The sequence below is a fragment of the Pelophylax lessonae genome, assembly GCF_965119305.1.
Source record: "Pelophylax lessonae genome assembly, chromosome: 2".
Classification (NCBI taxonomy): Eukaryota; Metazoa; Chordata; class Amphibia; order Anura; family Ranidae; genus Pelophylax; species Pelophylax lessonae.
The window spans coordinates 142,131,946-142,153,982 of record NC_138769.1 but is presented as its reverse complement, the minus strand read 5'-3'; the positions used below and the strand labels follow the sequence as shown (position 1 = coordinate 142,153,982).

The 22,037-nt window shown below is 48.6% G+C and overlaps 1 protein-coding gene across 1 annotated transcript in view; it reads right to left on the bottom strand.

Annotated features, from left to right (window-relative positions):
- Positions 1 to 2,755: 2,755 nt before the first annotated feature.
- LOC309546878 (tapasin-related protein-like) overlaps positions 2,756 to 22,037 on the bottom strand; it is a 73,667-nt gene continuing 54,385 nt past the window's right edge. Inside the window, exons 5-6 of the mRNA XM_082246574.1 lie at positions 16,488 to 16,814; positions 2,756 to 2,892 (exon numbers count right to left, since the gene is read on the bottom strand). Of these exons, the coding sequence (XP_082102700.1) occupies positions 2,789 to 2,892; positions 16,488 to 16,814 (431 nt within the window). The 3' untranslated portion in view covers positions 2,756 to 2,788. The remainder of the gene's footprint in view (positions 2,893 to 16,487; positions 16,815 to 22,037) is intronic.

The window sequence follows — 22,037 nt, the reverse complement described above, 5'->3', positions numbered from 1 at the left end:
GTAACAAACTCACATTTTAATGATGCTCCCAGTGCACCATACTGTATGTGCATAATATCACATATGAAGTAGTACAGTATACAACAGTTATATTCTCCAGGGCTTTCCTTTACCAATTCCCCATCAGCCCGCCAAGGGGCTTGATGTCACGATGCTCTACACAATACATGCCGAGGATTTGCGGTAAACTAATACCCTGGAGAATATACTGTAACTGGTGTATAGTGAGTAGGTGCAATATACCCTACTTAGTTTTTGCAAGTGGTTTAAATAATAATTTGTTATGATCATTTAGTACTTAATACTAGCACAATAGTGAGGGGCATGGCACCATTTACTTTGTTTCATTTTCCTTTTAATGTACTGCTACTATCCCCCCTCCCTGCCGCTGTTTATCAGGACTGCAGGCTGATGAGGAGTCACAGGTTCAAGAGTCTTAAGACCAAGGTGCTGGAGAAGACGTGACACTACCTTAGGTTACCTCCCTTGGCCCCTTCTTTAAGTCTCATTTCTTGGATATGATCAGTGGGTTGAGAAAATCCTTCCCTGCTATGAAAAGCACCATTGGGTGGATTGTCAATGTGAGGTGCTACTTTGATGAAGGTGCGAAAAATCATACTTATGGTTAAAGAATAGTGCCAAAAGTCAAAGTGATGGGGGAAGTACAGTATATGCAAATATTAACCAAGTATAGCACATGCATGTCTACATACTACGTAAAACTTTACGGAAAATGCTAATATAGCTCAGTTCGATTATAAGCTGGTAGGTGAATTTAAACAATTGCAGGAATAAACACTGAAAAATAAAGCATTTTGAATGAGTTGGGACACTGTACAAAAAGTAAAAAAAGGAATGGCCTAATTTACAAATCTCATAAATTTATATTTTATTCACAATATAATATAGATAACATAATAAATGTTGAAAGTGTGATATTTTGAAATGTCATGCCAAATATTGGCTCATTTTGGATTTCATGAGAGCTACACATTCCAAAAAAGTTGGGACAGGTAGCAATAAGAGGCCGGAAAAGTTAAATGTACATATAAGGAACAGCTGGAGGATAAATTTGCAACTTATTAGGTCCATTGGCAACATCATTGGGTATAAAAAGAGCCCCTCAGAGTGGCAGTGTCTCTCAGAAGTCAAGATGGGCAGAGGATTACCAATTCCCCCAATGCTGCGGCAAAAAATAGTGGAGCAATATCAGAAAGGAGTTTCTCAGAGAAAAAATTGCAAAGAGTTTGAAGTTATCATCATCTACAGTGCATTCAAAGATTCAGAGAATCTGGAACAATCCCTGTGCATAAGGGTCAAGGCCGGGAAACCATACTGGATACCCGTGATCTTCGGGCCCTTAGATGGCACTGCATCACATACAGGTATGCTACTGCAATAGAAATCACAACATGGGCTCAGGAATACTTCCAGAAAACATTGTCGGTGAACACAATCAATCGTGCCATTCGCCGTTATATAGGCCAAAAAAGAAGTCATTTCTAAACATGATCCAGAAGCACAGACGTTTTCTCTGGGCCAAGGCTCATTTAAAATGGAATGTGGCAAAGTGGAAAACTGTTCTGTGGTCAGACTAATCAAAATTTGAAGTTTTTTTGGAAAACTAGGATGCCATGTCATCTGGACTACAGAGGACAAGGACAACCCAAGTTGTTGTCAGCGCTCAGTTCAGAAGCCTTCATCTCTGATGGTATGGGGTTGCATGAGTGCGTGTGGCATGGGCCTCTTACACATATGGAAAGGCACCATCAATGCTGAAAGGTATATCCAAGTTCCAGAACAACATATGCTCCCATCCAGATGTCGTCTCTTTTAGGGAAGACCTTGCATTTTCCAACATGACAATGCCAGACCCCATACTGCATCAATTACAACATCATGGCTGCGTAGAAGAAGATCCGGGTACTGAAATGGCCCGTCTGCAGTCCAGATCTTTCGCCCATAGAAAACATTTGGCGCATCATAAAGAGGAAGATGTGACAAAGAAGACCTAAGACAGTTGAGCAACATTTTCTCAGTTTAAACATTTGATATGTCATCTATGTTGTATTCTGAATAAAGTATTGCAATTTGAAACTTCCACATCATTGCATTCTGTTTTTATTCACAATTTGTACAGTGTCCCAACTTTTTTGGAATCGGGCTTGTACTTCACCAAGTGTAAATTTCCTCTTTGCACATCATAACTCCCTCCTCCCTCCTGTCTACTCTGTGCCAGTTAAGCTCCACTGCCCCTCACTACATAACCTTTTATGCAGCTAATGGGGGAGGAACAAAAATTGTTAATTGAATGACAGCTCTGAGTCTGCTGGTTCTGGTGACATCATATCCAAGATGACAGCTCCCAGCAGCCATGTTAGTGTGTAGTAAATACATAAAATGGGAAGATTTTTATTGAAATATAAGCCTAAAGATACAGTCTCTTTAATGAATTGTCTCATATTTCTTACATACATAAAATGAAAACGTAGAGTACAAGCTCACCTTTCTGGAGTTCGTTCCTTTGTGTTTGGGAAAAAAAGAGAAAGCGAAAGTAATTTAACTTGAAAATTTCGGTAGTTCTCATGATCATCAAAAAACATATTGAAGCCTGATAATAGCTTGTTTAACTCTAACCAGAAAGTAGGTTGTATCCCAAGCTGGCTGAAGAAGTGGAAATACACTTTAAGCTTACCTGGGCTGTCTTGAAAAGATCTATGCTGTCTTGAACCCTTTTGCTATATGGAAATAAACTGAATTCTGAGATATTATTCATAAATCACAATAACTAGGTAGGCTTACCTGAGCACAATACTATTAACCCACAAATAATGATCAAAATAAATATTATGATTGTAACTTGAAGCAATGTCCAGGTCCATCCATAGTTTTCTGTAAAATAAATAAATAAATAATTGAAACACCCATATTATGGCACTATATTTGCAACACTCGATCAGAGAGGTCTATACTTAAGTAATTCATGTCTGTTATTTAGAAATGAGAAATCAGGATGGCCACAAACTGAACCTGTGTGATTTTATTTACTGAGCATAGAGCTTTGCTATTTTCCTTTTCTAGGCGGGGTTTACACTGATGCAATGTTTGACATTGCAAGTGATTCGCACGGCACTGCTGTGCAGATCATATGCGATGTCTGTGCAAGGCGATCTTTAGAGCGAAAACAATAATTTGAGCCCTAGCCCTCCTGTAACTCTAAACTTGTAACCTGTAGAAAGTCGCCTATGGGGGTTTTTAAGTACCAATGTTTGTCGCCATTCCACGAGCGTGCGCAATTTTGAAGCATAACATGTTGGGTATCTATTTACCCGGCGTAACATTATCTTTCACATTATAGAAAAGAATTAAAACAAACTTTACTGATTTCTTAATTTTTTATTCAAAAATGTGATTTTTTTCATAAAAAAATTGCATTTGTAAGACCGCTGCTCAAATACAATGTGATAAAAAATATTGCAATGATCTATGATATATATATAAAATGTTTGCGGGTTCTAAGTAATTTTCAAGCAATATTGATTGGACACTGGGTAAACATTTTCTTGGACCCCCCCTGCCCCCATGCAATTTCACTCTCCACTCCAACATCCCAAAAAAACATAGACTCAGCTCAAAAAACTTTAAGGGTTCATTTATACTTGCTTCGATTTTAACACACATTGAAGCGCCCACTGCTTTAACATGATTTTTTGATGTGTTTTTGATGCATCTGCGATGCTTCGATACTGCTTCAGTGGTGCTTCGGTAATGCCTTTTTGAAGCTTTAATGAAGCTTGGCAGATGCCCTGTATGTGTGTGCTGATATCTCATACTTGAAATACCTCCAAAACAAAGCAAAGCTAAAGCTGAATAAAAACCCCTTAAAGGCTGTGGGTGCTTCAAGTGAGCTTTGTCATAGACTTCTATAGAGGCTTTGAAGACACTTTGAAGCACCACTATAGCGACATGTGGTATCATTTTTGAAGCGAAGCAAAGCAAACACAAGTTGTAAACAGGACTGTAAGGTTACCATTTTATTTAGTGGCAGAAGCTTTGACTGGTGTTCAGAGAGCTTTAAAAATGCCTGTCCGAAGCCATATTTTGAAGCAAGTGTAAACAAGCCCTTATAATGTATACATATAGAACTGGTCCACATTTACTGATTGGTTGCTAGAAGTTACTGCACATCACTACGGCTCTCTGATTGGTTGCTAGAGGATACTGCACATCATTACCACTCCTTGATTGGTTGCTAGAGGATACTGCACATCATTACCACTCCTTGATTGTTTGTTAGAGGTTACTGCACAATATTACTGCTCACTGGTTGGTAGCTAGATGTTACTTCACAGTATTACCACTCACTGATTGGTTGCTACAGGTTACTGCACATTATTACTGCTCACTGATTGGTTGCTAGAGGTTGCAGCATGTCATTACCGCTCACTGATTGGTTGCAAGAGGTTAATGTGCATCATTACTGCTAACTGATTGGTTGCTGAATGTTACTGCACATCATTATTGCTCACTGATTGATTGCTAGAGATTACAGCTGATCACTACTGTTCACTGGTTGCTAGAGGTTACTGCACATCATTACAGCTCACTCATTGGTTGCTGAAGGTTACAGCACATCATCTCCTCACTGCCTGCACACCAAAGCCTGGGGAAGTGAGGGGACCCACCAATAGACCGAAAACTCCTAGAACGTGTTATTAGCAATGAGAAAAGCACACACAGCTATGAAGGTTAACTGAATTCAGGTAGGAACAAAGCCCAACGTGAGCAGCATCCCCTGGGATTGGCTGCCAGGAATAAATGACTAGTCATGCTGACTGTAGTAGAAGGACCGGCTGGAAATAAAGAAGTCATACAGGCCAAGTGAGACTTACACAAAAATTGTCCTCCAGGTGCAGCTCATTGTCAGCTGTCTAGAAGCAGCCAGCACCTCTCTCTCCTCTGCCGTCACCTTCCTTCCCTGTCGCCTGCTCAACCCAAAGAAATCAGTGCACCTTCGGCCAGGCACAGCAGCGTTCCGAAGCCCCGCCCTCTGCCCTGCTAACACTGGCTGTGGCCACCCTGGTATCTGAGCCAGGCCACTGCTCTCATTGGCCCTTTGCGCTATCCATCTACCATCGGTTTGGCACCACTTCTGAAGCAGCTGCTTGGTAATTTTGCATAGTCTGTTCTTCGCCTCTACTCCAAGAACAATATCAACCCATTTGACACACCTGGTTGAGTAAAAATCACTATAGGAAAAAGTAAAGACACAAGTGTAAAATACCTTTAACCTGGCTGTGGATTACTACAAGTAAATAGACACACACCCATTTAGTGGTAAATACTCTTAATCTATTGATATGGGCTGGAATGAGTGCCGACTTGAACATAAATGAGCACAAAGCAGGTCAATTATGACACAATCTGCTAGAGTATTAACTATGACAAAATGACGAATATTACGTTTTATACCACTAACTAGAACATAAAGGTGAGTTGGCAAAACAGCAATAAACAATATCAATTAATGTTAAATGCAAAATAGATGAGGATAATACTACAATAGATTAGAATGCACTCTAAGGGAATGAATGTGGTACAGCGTCTCTCAAGAGGTACCTCCAGCCATTAGGCCTGCAGGTAGTATTAGAGCTATAAGGTAGCTGAAAGGTTGTGCCTAATGGCTCAGTCTCTAGTGGTGGCAACAAATAGCAGCCACAAGGCACTCTCACTAGACCCAGTGACATAGCAGCAGTGACTCCTTTGTTGAGCTGTCAGCTCTCTGGGTTGCCCGTGGCGACTCTGGTAGGCAGCACAGGAGGTCTGCATTCTGGCAGCAGCTTGGTCCCTCCGCACTCAGATCACACTCTGTACTCTTTGGTAATCCCACGGACACAGCAGTGAGTTTTCACTGGCGCAGCCTCTCTTTCTTCCTGAGATGGCGTCCCTCAACACAGTCATTTCACACACTCTGCCCGTGTACCACTTCAACTTGAGGAGAAGATATTGTCTGGGAAAATCTGGTTCTCTCCTATTCACTGCTGCAAAGTTGAGTTAGGGCTGCAGTCCATGTCCCATTGACTTCAATGCACTGTCAACCCTCTGACACTACATGTACCCACCACCCCCCCCCCCCTCAGTCCACAGCTCACCTCTGTACCCCCACAACCACAGCTCACCTCTGTACCCCCACAACCACAGCTCACCTCTGTACCCTGTATCCACAGCTCACATCTTTACCCTGTATCCACAGCTCACCTCTGTACCCTGTATATCCACAGCTCACCTCTATACCCTGAGTCCACAACTTCCCACTTTACCCTGCGTCCACAACTCACCACTGTACCCTGCGTCCACTGCTCACCTCTATACCCCATTTCCCCACCTCACCTCTGTACCGCCTTGTCCACAGCTAACCTCTGTACCCCGTGTCCACAGCTCACCTCTGTATCCCGTGTCCACAGCTCACATCTTTACCCTACGTCCACAACTCAACTCTGTACCCTGCGTCCAAATCTGACCTCTGTACCCACGCCCACAGCTCACCTCTGTACCCTGCATCCACAGCTCACCTCTGTACCCTGTGTCAACAGCTCACTACTGTATCCCAAATCCACTGCCCACCTCTGTACCCCCTGTCCACACCTCACCTCTGTACCTCTTTGTTCATAGATCAACTCTGTACCCCGCATCCACAGCTCACCTCTGTACCCTGCGTTCACAGCTCACCTCTATACCCTGCGTGCACAGCTCACCTCTGTATCCCACGTCCACAGCTCACCTCTGTACCCCCCCTCCACACCTGACCTCTGTACCCCGCGTCCACAGCGCTCAGCTCTGTACCCTGTGTCCACAGCTAACCTGTCTACCCTGTCTCCACAGCTTATATGTCTACCCTGTGTCCACAGCTTACATGTTTACCCTGCGTCCAAAGCTCACAGCTCTACCCTGTGTCCACAGTCCGCCACTGTACCTCCTTGTCAACAGCTCACCTTTGTACCCTGCGTCAACAGCTCACCTTTGTACCCTGCGTCAACAGCTTACCTCTGTACCCTGCTTCCACAGCTCACCTCTGTACACCCCCCCCCCCCCAAATTCACTGCTCACCTCTGTACCACCTGTCCACAACTCACTTCTGTACCTCCTTGTCCAAAGCTCACGTCTGTGTCCCACATCCACAACTCACCTCTGTACTCCCTGTCCACACCTCACCTCTGTAATTCCTTGTCTACAGCTCAACTCTGTAGCCCGCGTCCACAACTTACCTCTGTGCCCCGTGTCTACAGCTCACTTCTGTACCCCGCCTCCACAGCTCACCTCTGTATCCTGTGTTCACAGCTCCCCTCTGTACCCCACATCCACAGCTCGCTTCTGTACACCACTTCAACAGCTCCCCGCTGTACCCAGCATCCACAACCTACCTCTGTACCCTGTGTCCACACCTTACCTCTGAACTTTCTTGCCCACAGCTTACCTCTGTACCCCGCGTCCACAGCTCACCTCTGTACCCTGTGTCCACAGCTCACTCCTGTACACTGCGTCCACAGCTCACCCCTGTACCCCGCTTCCACAACTCACCCCTGTACCCCGCTTCCACAGCTCACCTCTGTACCCTGTGTCCACAGCTCACTCCTGTACCCTGCTTCCACAGCTCACCTCTGTACTCCGCGTCCACAGCTCCCCTCTGTATGCTGCGTCCACAGCTCACCTCTGTATCCCGCGTCCACAGATAACCTCTGTACCCCGCGGCCAAAGCTCACCTCTGTACCCCGCTTCCACACAGCACCTCTGTATCTCCTTGTCAACAGCTCACCTTTGTACCCCGCGTCCACAGCTCACCTCTGTACCCCGCGTCCACAGCTCACTCCTGTACCCCGCATCCACAGCTCAGCCCGGTACCCGGCGTCCACAGCTCACTCTGTACCCCGCGTCCACAGCTCACCTCTATAACCCGCGTCCACAGCTCACCTCTGTACCTCCTTGTCTACAGCTAACCACTGTAACCTATATATCCCGCGTCCACAGCTCACTCCTGTACGCCGCATCCACAGCTCAGCCCTGTACCCGGCATCCACAGCTCACTCTGTACCCCGCGTCCACAGCTCACCTCTATAACCCGCGTCCACATCACACCCCTGTACCTCCTTGTCTACAGCCCACCACTGTCCCCTTTATATCCCGCGTCCACAGCTCACTCCTGTACCCCACATCCACAGCTCAGCCCTGTACCCGGCGTCCACAGCTCACTCTGTACCCCGCGTGCACAGCTCACCTCTATAACCCGTGTCCACAGCTCACCTCTATAACCCGCGTCCACAGCTCACCTCTATAACCCGCGTCCACAGCTCACCTCTGTACCTCCTTGTCTACAGTTCACCACTGTACCCCGCGTCCACAGCTCACCTCTGTACCCTGCCTCCAATGCTCACCTCTCTACCCCATGTCCACAGCTCACCTCTGCATCCCGCGTCCACAACTTATCTCTCTACCCTGCATCCAAAACTCACCTCTGTACCCTGCTCCACCACAGCTCACCTCTGTACCCCGCATCCACAGCTCACCTCTGTACCTTCTTGTCTACAGCTCACCTTTGTACCTCCTTGTCCACAGCTCACCTCTGTAACTCCTTGTCAACAGCTAACCTCTGTACCCTGCTTCCACAGCTCACCTCAGTACACCCCCAACTTCCCCATCCACTGCTCACCTCTGTACCACCTGTCCACACCTCCCTTCTGTACCTCCTTGTCCAAAGCTCACCTCTGTGTCCCACATCCACAACTCACCTCTGTACCCCCTGTCCACACCTGACCTCTATACCTTCTTGTCTACAGCTCAACTTTGTAGCCCACGTCTACAATTTACCTCTGTGCCCCGTGTCTACAGCTCACTTCTGTGCCCTGCCTCCACAGCTCACCTCTGCATCCCGTGTTCACAGCTCCCCTCTGTACCCCACATCCACAGCTCGCTTCTGTACCCTGTTTCTGCAGCTCACCACTGTACCCTGCATCCACAGCTCACCTCTGTACTCCACTTCCACAGCTCCCCGCTGTACCCAGCATCCACAGCCCACCTCTGTACCCTGTGTCCACACCTTACCTCTGTACTTCCTTGCCCACAGCTTACCTCTGTACCCCGCGTCCACAGCTCACCTCTGTACCCTGTGTCCACAGCTCACTCCTGTACACTGCGTCCACAGCTCACCCCTGTACCCCGCTTCCACAGCTCACCTCTGTACTCCGTGTCCACAGCTCCCCTCTGTATCCTGCGTCCACAGCTCACCTCTGTATCCCGCGTCCACAGCTCACCTCTGTACTCCGCGGCCAAAGCTCACCTCTGTACCCTGCTTCCACACAGCACCTCTGTATCTCCTTGTCAACAGCTCACCTTTGTACCCCGCGTCCACAGCTCACCTCTGTACCCCGCATCCACACCTCACTCCTGTACCCCGCATCCACAGCTCAGCCCTGTACCCGGCGTCCACAACTCACTCTGTACCCCGCGTCCACAGCTCACCTCTATAACCCACGTCCACAGCTCACCTCTGTACCTCCTTGTCTACAGCTCACCACTGTACCCTGTATATCCCGCGTCCACAGCTCACTCCTGTACCCCGCATCCACAGCTCAGCCCTGTACCCGGCATCCACAGCTCACTCTGTACCCCGCGTCCACAGCTCACTTCTATAACCCGCGTCCACATGACACCTCTGTACCTCCTTGTCTACAGCCCACCACTGTCCCCTTTATATCCCGCGTCCACAGCTCACTCCTGTACCCCGCATCCACAGCTCAGTCCTGTACCCGGCGTCCACAGCTCACTCTGTACCCCGCGTCCACAGCTCACCTCTATAACCCGCGTCCACAGCTCAGCTCTATAACCCGCGTCCACAGCTCACCTCTGTACCTCCTTGTCTACAGCTCACCACTGTACCCCGCGTCCACAGCTCACCACTGTACCCTGCCTCCAATGCTCACCTCTCTACCCCATGTCCACAGCTCACCACTGTACCCTGCCTCCAATGCTCACCTCTCTACCCCATGTCCACAGCTCACCTCTGCATCCCACGTCCACAACTTATCTCTCTACCCCGCATCCAAAACTCACCTCTGTACCCTGCTTCCACCACAGCTCACCTCTGTACCCCGCATCCACAGCTCACCTCTGTACCTTCTTGTCTACAGCTCACCTTTGTACCTCCTTGTCCACAGCTCACCTCTGTAACTCCTTGTCAACAGCTAACCTCTGTACCCTGCTTCCACAGCTCACCTCAGTACACCCCCAACTCCCCCATCCACTGCTCACCTCTGTACCACCTGTCCACACCTCACCTCTGTACCTCCTTGTCCAAAGCTCACCTCTGTGTCCCACATCCACAACTCACCTCTGTACCCTCTGTACCCCCTGTCCACACCTGACCTCTACTGTATACCTTCTTGTCTACAGCTCAACTTTGTAGCCCACGTCTACAATTTACCTCTGTGCCTCGTGTCTACAGCTCACTTCTGTACCTCGCCTCCACAGCTCCCCTCTGTACCCAGTGTACACAGCTCACCTCTGTACCCTGTATATCCCGCGTCCACAGCTCACTCCTGTACCCGGCATCCACAGCTCAGCCCTGTACCCAGCATCCACAGCTCACTCTGTACCCCGCGTCCACAGCTCACCTCTATAACCCGCGTCCACATCTCACCTCTGTACCTCCTTGTCTACAGCCCACCACTGTCCCCTTTATATCCCGCGTCCACAGCTCACTCCTGTACCCCGCATCCACAGCTCAGCCCTGTACCCGGCGTCCACAGCTCACTCTGTACCCCGCCTCCACAGCTCACCTCTATAACCCACGTCCACAGCTCACCTCTATAACCCGCGTCCAAAGCTCACCTCTATAACCCGCGTCCACAGCTCACCTCTATAACCCGCGTCCACAGCTCACCTCTGTACCTCCTTGTCTACAGCTCACCACTGTACCCCGCGTCCACAGCTCACCTCTGTACCCCGTCTCCAATGCTCACCTCTCTACCCCATGTCCACAGCTCACCTCTGCATCCCGCGTCCACAACTTATCTCTCTACCCCGCATCCAAAACTCACCTCTGTATCCTGCTTCCACCACAGCTCACCTCTGTACCCCGCATCCACAGCTCACCTCTGTACCTCCTTGTCTACAGCTCACCTTTGTACCTTCTTGTCCACAGCTCACCTCTGTAACTCCTTGTCCACAGCTAAACTCTGTACCCTGCTTCCACAGCTCACCTCAGTACACCCCAACTCCCCCAACCACTGCTCACCTCTGTACCACCTGTCCACACCTCACCTCTGTACCTCCTTGTCCAAAGCTCACCTCTGTGTCCCACATTCACAACTCACCTCTGTACCCCCTGTCCACACCTGACCTCTATACCTTCTTGTCTACAGCTCAACTTTGTAGCCCACGTCTACAATTTACCTCTGTGCCCCGTGTCTACAGCTCACTTCTGTACCTCGCCTCCACAGCTCCCCTCTGTACCCAGTGTCCACAGCTCACCTCTGTACTCTGTGTCCACAGCTCACTTCTGTACCCTGTGTCCACAGCTCACCTCTGTACCCTGCATCCACAGCTTACCTCTGTACTCCACTTCCACAGCTCACCACTGTACCCAGCGTCCCCAACCCACCTCTGTACCCCGTGTCCACAGTTTACCTCTGTAGCCCGCGTCCACAGCTCACCTCTGTACCTCGTGTCCACAGCTTACCTCTGTACCCCGCATCCACAGCTAACCTCTGTACCCCGCGTCCACAGCTCAGACCTGTACCCGGCGTCCACAGCTTACATCTCTCCCCCGCGTCCACAGCTTACTCCTGTACCCCGCGTCCACAGCTCAGCCCTGTACTCAGCGTCCACAGCTCACCTTTGTACCCCGCGTCCACAGCTCACCTCTATACCCCGCGTCCACAGCTCACCTCTGTACCTCCTTGTCTACAGCTCAGCCCTGTACCCCACGTCCACAGCTCAGCTCTGTACCCCGCCTCCAATGCTCACCTCTGTACCCCTTGTCCACAGCTCACCTCTGCATCCCGCGTCCACAACTTACCTCTTTACCCTGCATCCACAGCTCACCTCTGTACCCTGCTTCCACCACAGCTCACCTCTGTATGCCGCATCCACAGCTCAACTCTGTACCTCCTTGTCTACAGCTCACCTCTCTACCTCCTTGTCCACAGCTAACCTCTGTACCCTGCTTCCACAGCTCACCTCTGTACACCCCCCCCCATCCACTGCTCACCTCTGTACACCCCCCCCCATCCACTGCTCACCTCTGTACCACCTGTCCACACCTCACCTCTGTACCTCCTTGTCCAAAGCTCACCTCTGTGTCCCACATCCACAACTCACCTCTGTACCCCCTGTCCTCACCTGACCTCTATACCTCCTTGTCTACAGCTCAACTTTGTAGCCCACCTCTACAACTTACCTCTGTGCCTCGTGTCTACAGCTCACTTCTGTACCCCACCTCCACAGCTCATCTCTGTGCCCTGTGTCCACAGCTCACTTCTGTACCCTGTGTCCACAGCTCACCTCTGTACCCTGCATCCACAGCTCACCTCTGTACTCCACTTCCACAGATCACCACTTACCCAGAGTCCACAACCCACCTCTGTACCCTGTATCCACAGTTTACCTCTGTAGCCCGCGTCCACAGCTCACCTCTGTACCTCGTGTCCACAGCTCACTTCTGTACCCCGCGTCCACAGCTCACCTCTGTACCCCGCATCCACAGCTCACCTCTGTACCCCGCATCCACAGCTCACCTCTTTACCCTGCGTCCACAGCTCACCTCTGTACCCTGCTTCCATAGCTCACCTCTGTACTCCCCTTCCACAGCTCCCCGCTGTACCCAGCGTCCACAACCCACCTATGTACCCCGTGCCCACAGTTTACCTCTGTAGCTCGCGTCCACAGCTCACCTCTGTACCCTGTGCCACACCTTACCTCTGTACTTTCTTGCCCACAGCTTACCTCTGTACCCCGCGTCCACAGCTCACCTATATACCCTGCGTCCACAGCTCAATCCTTTACCCTGCGTCCACAGCTCACTCCTGTACTCTGCGTTCACAGCTCACTCCTGTACCCCGCTTCTACAGCTCACCTCTGTACTCCGCGTCCACAGCTCCCCTCTGTATCCTGCGTCCACAGCTCACCTCTGTATCCCGCGTCCCCAGTTCACCTCTGTATCCCGTGGCCAAAGCTCACCTCTGTACCCAGCGTCCACAGCCCACTTCTGTACCCTGTGTCCACAGTTCACCTCTGCATCCCGTGTCCACAGCTTACCTCTCTATCCTGCGTCCACAGCTCACCTCTGTACCCAGCGTCCACAGCTATCCTCTGTACCCTGCATCCACGCCGCACCTCTGTATCTCCTTGTCAACAGCTCACCTCTGTACCCCACGTCCACAGTTCACCTCTGTACCCCACTTCCACAGCTCACTCCTGTACCCCACATCCACAGCTCAGCCCTGTACCCGGCGTCCACAGCTCACTCTGTACCCCGCGTCCACAGCTTACCTCCATAACCCGCGTCCACAGCTCACCTCTGTATCCCGTGTTCACAGCTTACCTCTGTACCCAGCATCCACAGCTACCCTCTGTACCCAGCGTCCACAGCTCACCTCTGTACCCCACGTCCACAGCTCACCTCTATATCCTGCATCCACAGCTCATCTCTGTACCCAGCGTTCACAACTCACCCCTCTACCCCGTGTCCACAGTTTACCTCTGTAGCCCACATCCACAGCTCACCTCTGTACCTCGTGTCCACAGCTCACCTCTGTACCCTGCGTCCACACCTTACCTATGTATCTCCTTGCCAACAGCTCATCTCTGTACTCCGCGTCCACAGCTCACCTCTGTGCCCTGTGTCCACAGCTCACCTCTGTACCCCGCGTCTACACCTCACCCCTGTACCCCGCGTCCACAGCTCACCTCTGTACTCCGCGTCCACAGCTCACCTCTGTACCCCGCGTCCACAGCTCACCTCTGTACCCCGCGTCCACAGCTCACCTCTGTACCCCGCGTCCAAAGCTCATCTCTGTACCCTGCATCCACAGCTTACCTCTGTACCTCCTTTTCCACAGCTCACCTGTGTACCCCACGTCCACAGCTCACCTATGTACCCCACATCCACAGCTCACCTCTGTATCCCCCCGTCCACACCTCTGGCGCCTCTGCACCCCACATCCAAAGCTGACCTCTGCATTCCCCTCCCCCACATCCACAGCTCACCTCTGTACTCCGTGTCCACAGGTCACCTCTGCACCCTCCCCACGTCCACAGCAACACCTCTGTACCTCCTTACCAACAGCTCCCCTCTGTACCCGGCGTTCACTGCTCACCTCTGTACCCATCGTCCACAGCTCACCTCTGTACCCTGCATCCACACCTCACCTCTGTACCTCCTTGTCAACAGCTCACCTCTGTACCCCACATCCACAGCTCACCTCTGTACCCCCGTCCACAGTTCACCTCTGTACCCACATCCACACCTCACTCCTGTACCCCACGTCCACAACTCAGCCCTGTACCCGGCGTCCACAGCTCACCTCTGTACCCCACCTCCACAGCTCACCTCTGTACCTCCTTGTCTACAGCTCACCTCTGTACCCCGCCTCCAATGCTCACCTCTGTACCCCATGTCCACAGCTCACCTCTGCATCCCACGTCCACAGATTACCTCTCTTCCCTGCATCCACAGCTCACGTCTGTACCCTGCTTCCACAGCTTACTTCTGTATCCTGCATCCACACCTCACCTCTATACTTTCTTGTCTATAGCTCACCTCTGTACCCCGTGTCCACAGCTCACCTCTGTACCCGCATCCACAGCTCCCCTCTGTACCCCACATCCACAGCTCCCCTCTGTACCCTGCATCCACAGCACATGTCTGTACTCTGCATCCACAAATTACCTCTGTACCCTGTGTCTACAGCTCACCTCTGTACCCTGCATGCACAACTTACCTCTGTACCCTGTGTCTACAGCTCACCTCTGTACCCCGCGTCCACATTACACCTCTGTACCCCGCATCCACAGCACACCTCTGTACCCAGTGTCCACAGCTCACCTCTGTACCCCCCGTCCACAGCTCACAACTGTACCCTGCATCCACAGCTCACCTCTTTTCCCCTCGTGTCCACAGGTCACCTCTGCACCCTCTCCATGTCCACAGTTCACCTCTGTACCCCCTGTGAAAAAACTCAACACTTCCCCCCATCCACTGCTTACAAAACCTGCCCCCCTCCCTACACAACTGTCACCTCTTTTAAAAAGTCACCAGCCACTCTCTCCTTCAGAGCTCTTCCCCCTTTGCAAATTCAGTCCCTTATGCTCACTGTTCTCATCTCTTCACAATCCCCCCTCCCAGCTGTCACCTCTGCTCTGCATTACACCTCACGCCTGACTACAGCTGAGGCTCTACACAAGTGACTTCCCACACACACACCCACCCCGCGCAGCCCTGATGACTGGAGAGGGAAGGGGGATGAGCGGGGGAATGCAGAGAGCTACTCTGCCACCCCAACTACCTGTGACAGCTGAAGCCGCCCTTACTACCTTTCACCAACTCATCAGAGAAGGAAACTCGATGAGCAGGCTCCAGCTCTCCCCTCTCACATTCGGTGGCCGCTTGTAGGGGGGGAGGGGGCCGGGATCCGCTGCACCTGCTCTGGGAAAACTATTTGTGGACTTGCAGCGTGGGTTCAAGGGACAGCTGCTTTGGACCCCACAGCAGAGACTGGGGCCCGGGGAAGGTCAACTTTTTTCGCCATCTTAAAGACGGCCTGTACACATCCACTACTTACTACTTAATGGCCCTGCAAGCTATTTTTCATTAAATTGCTTCTTTCTGTGTCCCCCTCTCTCTCTCTCAGGAGGAGCTGCTGGCCTAAACAAGGCTATGAAGACAGGAGATCACGGTGAAGGGTAGGAGGGATGGGGGTGGGGCTAGGCAGGTCTAGACATGCCTGTCTAAGAAAGACCAACAACCTTATCAGGAAGTGAAATACAGCTTATCGATTTCAGATAACAGGAAATAGAGTTGTCGGTGATGAACAGGAAGTGGCTGCTAGTCCAGCTTAGATAAGACTTTCTAAGCTACACAAGCATCTAGGCAGAAAATGAATAATAATATCAAAGATAAAGATATTTTAACATGCTATTAATAGGACAAAAAACATTTTTGACTGGGTTTTCCTTTTAGGTGAATGGGGAAAATCCTGCATTGTGGCCAGTAGATGGTGCTGACTAGAATAGGAAATAAGTATGCTCCCCATCTCCATCTAGTGGCGATAATGCAGTATCCACATAGCATAAAGTCTGAAAACCTTCGATTTTGCCGCATTTGCAAAGAACAAATTTCCAAGCAATTTCCATGGACAAACTGTTATGCATTTTTTTTTATAAATACACCCATATGTGTATAATATTGCAGTAAATTGTATATATGTATACATTACCTACAACTGTAAGGCTCACTTTCTTCTTTATTGGTATGCTTAGACTTTCATGCTCCACACGACAGGTGAAAGTGGTGCCACTGTCCTGCAGGGATGCTGTGTAGTAGAAGGAACCAGAAATGCTATAGGTGCCATCACCATTGTATCTATGGCTGCTATAGATGACGTGTGGTACTAAAGTTGGCAAAAGTCCTCCATGTTGGCCTTCTCGTAGCCATTCAATACTGACATCCAGAGGATAATAATTTGAGGCATCACAGACAAACTTCTGCTCTTCTCCCTCTTTTAGTGTCACTGCTTCCACATTTACAGACACCACTGGGCTTTCTGCAAAGAAAGATATGGTAATATTCTTGTTTGTTACACTAACAAGGAGCATATGGTGTAAATGAACATTATTTACCAGATGATACATTAATTGTGATACATTAATTGTGAACTAAAGGATCAGTCCACCCCAAACTTTAAAGTGTATGTAAACCAAAATCTACGTTTTAGTATGTTTGGCTTCATGTTTCACTGTAAAAAATGTTTTTCAGCAAAACACTTTAGCAATCTATTGCAGTTTTTTACCTGGAGATCCTGCCATAACAGCACTTCCTGTAGCAGGCTGACAACTCTAAACCATTGTCTAATAATTAGCAGCAGCATTTATCAGCCTGCCATGTGCACTCCTTTAGTTAGCAGTTGTTCAGCTTATTGGAGCCATCAGATAGACAGCCCAACGGACAGCAGAAGGTGCTTACATGGAGGCTGACAACACTGCTGCTAATTGCAAGGAAGTGGCTTAGTGTTGTCAGCTTGCAACAGTTAATAATGTCACTGACAGATTCACAAAAATTAGGAGAAATTTGCTCATGAAAACTGTATACAGTGAGGCATAATGCCAAACATATTGAAAAATAGGATTTTGCACTTACCGTAAAATCCATTTCTCTGAGTTCATTGATGGACATGGCGCTCCATATTCAGAACCGGGTTACACCCCACAGGTGTAGGTCACTAGGCATAAAAAAGACTTGGCTACGCCTATGGGCAGTTCTAGCTGGTATACATCCCCCTCTTTGCTATAGGCCTTCAGTTTAGTAACAAGCAGTGTCAGAAGTATCAAAACACCATAGAGGGGTGGGTGCTATGTGTGTCAACGAACTCAGAGAAATGGATTTTACAGTAAGTACAAAAATCATATTTTCTCTTTCGTTCATTGACGGACACAGCGATCCATGTTCAGAACCATAGGGACATCTCCAAGCAGTGCCAAACATGAGCGGTAGCACAACAAAATAATCCCAAGGCTAAACACAAGAAGCCAAGAGGGGTATATGCAAATGCCAGGAGCCTAGCTATTAAAATGGATGAGTTGGAATTGTTAGTACATGAGGAGGACATAGACCTTGTGGGAATAACGGAAACTTGGTTCGACCCCTCACATGACTGGCTGGCCAATATCCAAGGGTATTCGGTGTACCGGAAGGACAGGGTAGGAAAAAGAGGGGGAGGGTTATGTCTCTATGTCAAGAATAATGTAAGGGTGAAAGAGAGGAGTGATATTATGGAAGGGATAAGTATGGAGTTAGAATCCGTGTGGGTAGAACTCCATAGGGAAGAAGAAAAGGGAAAAGTAATTGTGGGGGTTTGCTATAGGCCACCCAACCAAAGGGAGGAGGTAGAGCTTGAATTTATATCACTGTTGGGTAAAGTGGCAAAATTGGGATCAGTCATCATATTGGGGGGTAGATAAATATATGTAGCGCTTAATCAAAATTTTAAAAAGTCTATAATCCATATAGGAAAAGATATCCAGAGATCCCCATAGAAGAGTGTAAACACACAGCAACCAACACTGAGTAGGAGGGTGAAGCAGATCCGCCACCAAGTAAAGTGCCAAAACACGCTTAACAGACGGATGTAATAGACAAGCATTCAAGCTATAGCCATGGCAAACTGCAGATAACAATCACAGGGTCGCCATCCCAATCCACTTCTCAGATGAAGGTCTCACAGATAAAGGTCAGATAGCAAATCGGAAACCGCTCATAAAAGAAAGATAATACCCCTCATGGTGTAGTATGTAAGCATCAATCGTTTATTTAAATAGTAGGAGAAACACTCACATTATAGCAGGGGATTACGAGCATGTAAACGCCGATCAGCGTGGTTCCGATTTTAACCAGCAAGATGGCCGCGGTCGTCCTCAGCTGCACATGTGCGTCCAGGCGTCAACAAATAGGGAGCGGTCATACGCAAATTACGTCTTCAGGGGCGTGACGTCTCATCTGAGAAGCGGATTGGGATGGCGACCCTGTGATTGTTATCTGCAGTTTGCAATGGATATAGCTTGAATGCTTGTCTATTACATCCGTCTGGTAAGCGTGTTTTGGCACTTTACTTGGTGGTGGATCTGCTTCACACTCCAACTCAGTGTTGGTTGCTGTGTGTTTATTCTCTTCCACGGGGATCTCTGGATATCTTTTCCTATATGGATTGTGTATGGACTTTTTTAAATTTTGATTAAGCGCTACATATATTTATCTACCTAGCTTTTTTATAATTTTAGTATATGACTAGTGTAGCTGCTATTTGATGTTTTTTATATATTTATATGGTTGGAACTTGTCAATACTCAGCGCAGTTATCTATACACAATTCCATCATATTGGGGGACTTCAATTATCCGGACGTTGACTGGGAAGAGGGGACTACACACTCACAGAAGGCCCGTCTATTCATGGAAACCTTACAGGACAACCACATGGCTCACTTGGTGGATTCTCATACTAGAGAAAATGCAGTCCTGGATCTATTGATCACTAATGATCCAGACCTAATCTCGGAGGTAGGAGTCCAGGACAACCTGGGCTCTAGCGATCACAGGATGATCACATTTAGCGTAAATAACAATATAACAAGGCAAGTGGGGAACATAAGAACCCTAAACTTCAGAAGGGCAAACTTTCCCAAATTGTGCTCAATGTTGGAAAGGGTAAACTGGGTCCAAACGCTGGAAACACTGACCACGGAGGAAAAATGGGAATGCTTTAGGAACATATTAAACAAATGCATCTTGCAATGCATTCCTATGGGAAATAAATTTATATGAGACAAAGCCAAACCTGGCTGGCTAAACCGTAATGTTAAAAAATGTATTACGGGGAAAAAATGGCCTTCAAGAAATATAAATCAGAGGGCACATTATTGGCTTTCGAGCAATACAATGAGGCAAATAAGAAAAGTAAATACGAAATCAAAATGGCCAAAATCAACTTTGAGAGACAAATAGCGGAGGAAAAAGAACCTTTAAATATATCAACAGCAAAAAAACTAGGGCAGAGCATATTGCACACATAATTAACGATGATGGGAGGATGGTTACAGAGGACACTGAAAAAGCAACCGTGCTGAATGCTTTTTTCTCGTCAATCTTTACACAGGAAAAGGAAGGGTACACTGACCACGACTATATGGTTAGTAGTAATACACAGGACTTGCCGCTATGGCTAACAGAGGGTGAAATAAGGGAAAGACTGGATAATATTAACACAAATAAATCACCAGGCCCGGATGGCGTACATCGGAGAGTACTCAAAGAACTTAGTAAGATTATATCTAGACCACTGTTCCTGATCTTTGCTGACAGTATTATGACAGGAAATGTACCAGGGGATTAGAGGAAAGCTAACGTGATACCGATATTCAAAAGAGGGCAGAGGCATGTCCCAGGAAATTATAGGCCTGTCAGTCTGACATCGATAGTATGTAAACTTCTGGAGCGGATGATAAGGGACTATATCGTAGAGTTTGCTAAAGACAACAACATCATCAGCAGTAATCAGCACAGGTTTACAAATGGGCGTTCTTCTCAAACCAATCTCTTAACATTCTACGAGGAGGTGAGCTGTGAGCTAGATAGGGGGAGACCAGTGGATGTGGTGTACCTGGATTTCGCTAAGGCGTTTGATACAGTTCCCCACAAGTGCTTAATTTATAAAATAAGGTCTGCAGGCATCGACCGCAAGGTTTGCCCTTGGATAGGGAACAGGCTAATAGGGCGTGTCCAAAGGGTGGTAATAAATAGCGCATACACAGACTGGTCTGAGGTGGTAAGTGGGGTCCCCCAAGGCTCAGTCCTGGGACCAAACTTGTTCAATTTATTCATAAACAGCATTGAGGACGGGATCAGTAGTTCTTTTTTTTTTTTTTTTAACAATTACATTTTTATTGAGTTTTTTAGAGAATATACATGACAAATTGTACAAACATTTAAGCAGTCAGATATAAAACATGGCAATAACAGCAAATCACCAACAGAGTCAAGTATTAACATAAATTGCTATTGCCTGTGGATAAAGAATGGAGTTAGTGGAACCACTCTTTTACGACTTAGTAGTACAAGTCACATAACAGAAAGGAAAAAATACACAACAGTAAACGTAAGGCAATAGTGCACTCTAGTGGACAATGTATGAAAGACAGGTTTCATGTATCATGGGTAGGGTTGAGCGGACACCTAGATGTCCGTGTTCGACGGGTTCGGCCGAACTTTAAAAAAAAGTCCGGGTCCGTGTCCCGGACTTTTACCGAACTTTTCCCTGACACCGAACCCCATTGAAGTCAATGGGGACCCGAACTTTAAGGCACTAAAATGGCTCTAAAACACCAAAGGAAAGGGCTAGAGTGCTGAAAATGGCAGCAAAACGTAATTAAGAGCATGGCAAGTGCTCTGCAAACAAATGTGGATAGGGAAATAACTTAAAACAACAAAAAAAAACAGAAAAATAAAACAATGTTCTTCTTCATCTCTGAAGGACGAGGCCCATATGGAGTAGGAGGGAGGTTGAGGTGGTGGTGGATGTGGCGGTGACATAGGCATGCGCACAGGGTGTGCCGGGTGTGCCTGGGCACACCCTAATTACCTAGGGCACATAGCATTGCCAGTGAGGAGATGGGAAAGATCTCCCTCGGACCTGCTCTGCTCTATTTCTCTTTGCCTACAGGTACATGGCCCCGATACATTACTCTCCCTGCTGGCAAACACATGCATGTGTATTTCAACTTTGGGGTGCACACCTTAATGCAATAGGCTGCGCACACCTATGGGCGGTGTAGGTGGAAGCGGCGGTGGAGGAGGACCAGGGCCGGATTAAGATCATCATGGGCTTGGTGCTGAGGATTTTGAAGGGCCTTAAGGGCCGTGCCTTGCCATGCACCCAGAGGAGGAAGGGTGCAGCCATGCATGCCTAATTCAACATGGGATGCTGTCTCTGAAGCCCATAAACACATCCATGCATCGGCAACTGTCCCTCCTTGTCCGGCCTTCGCGCTGTGTGGGGAGGTTCTGAGGGTGCTGCCTGGGGAAGCGAGCATAGAAGCCAGACTTCTGTGTTTACAAGTGACAGAAGAGCGGTAACAGTGAATATGGCCAACCCGGGGCCTATATAAAAGGTAGGGGCCTGGAGCTGCAGCTCCAATAGCCCCTACGTTAATCTGGCCCTGAGGAGGAGGACGAGGTAGCCAACACTGCTTCTTTTCACAAATTTTAAATGAGGGTAC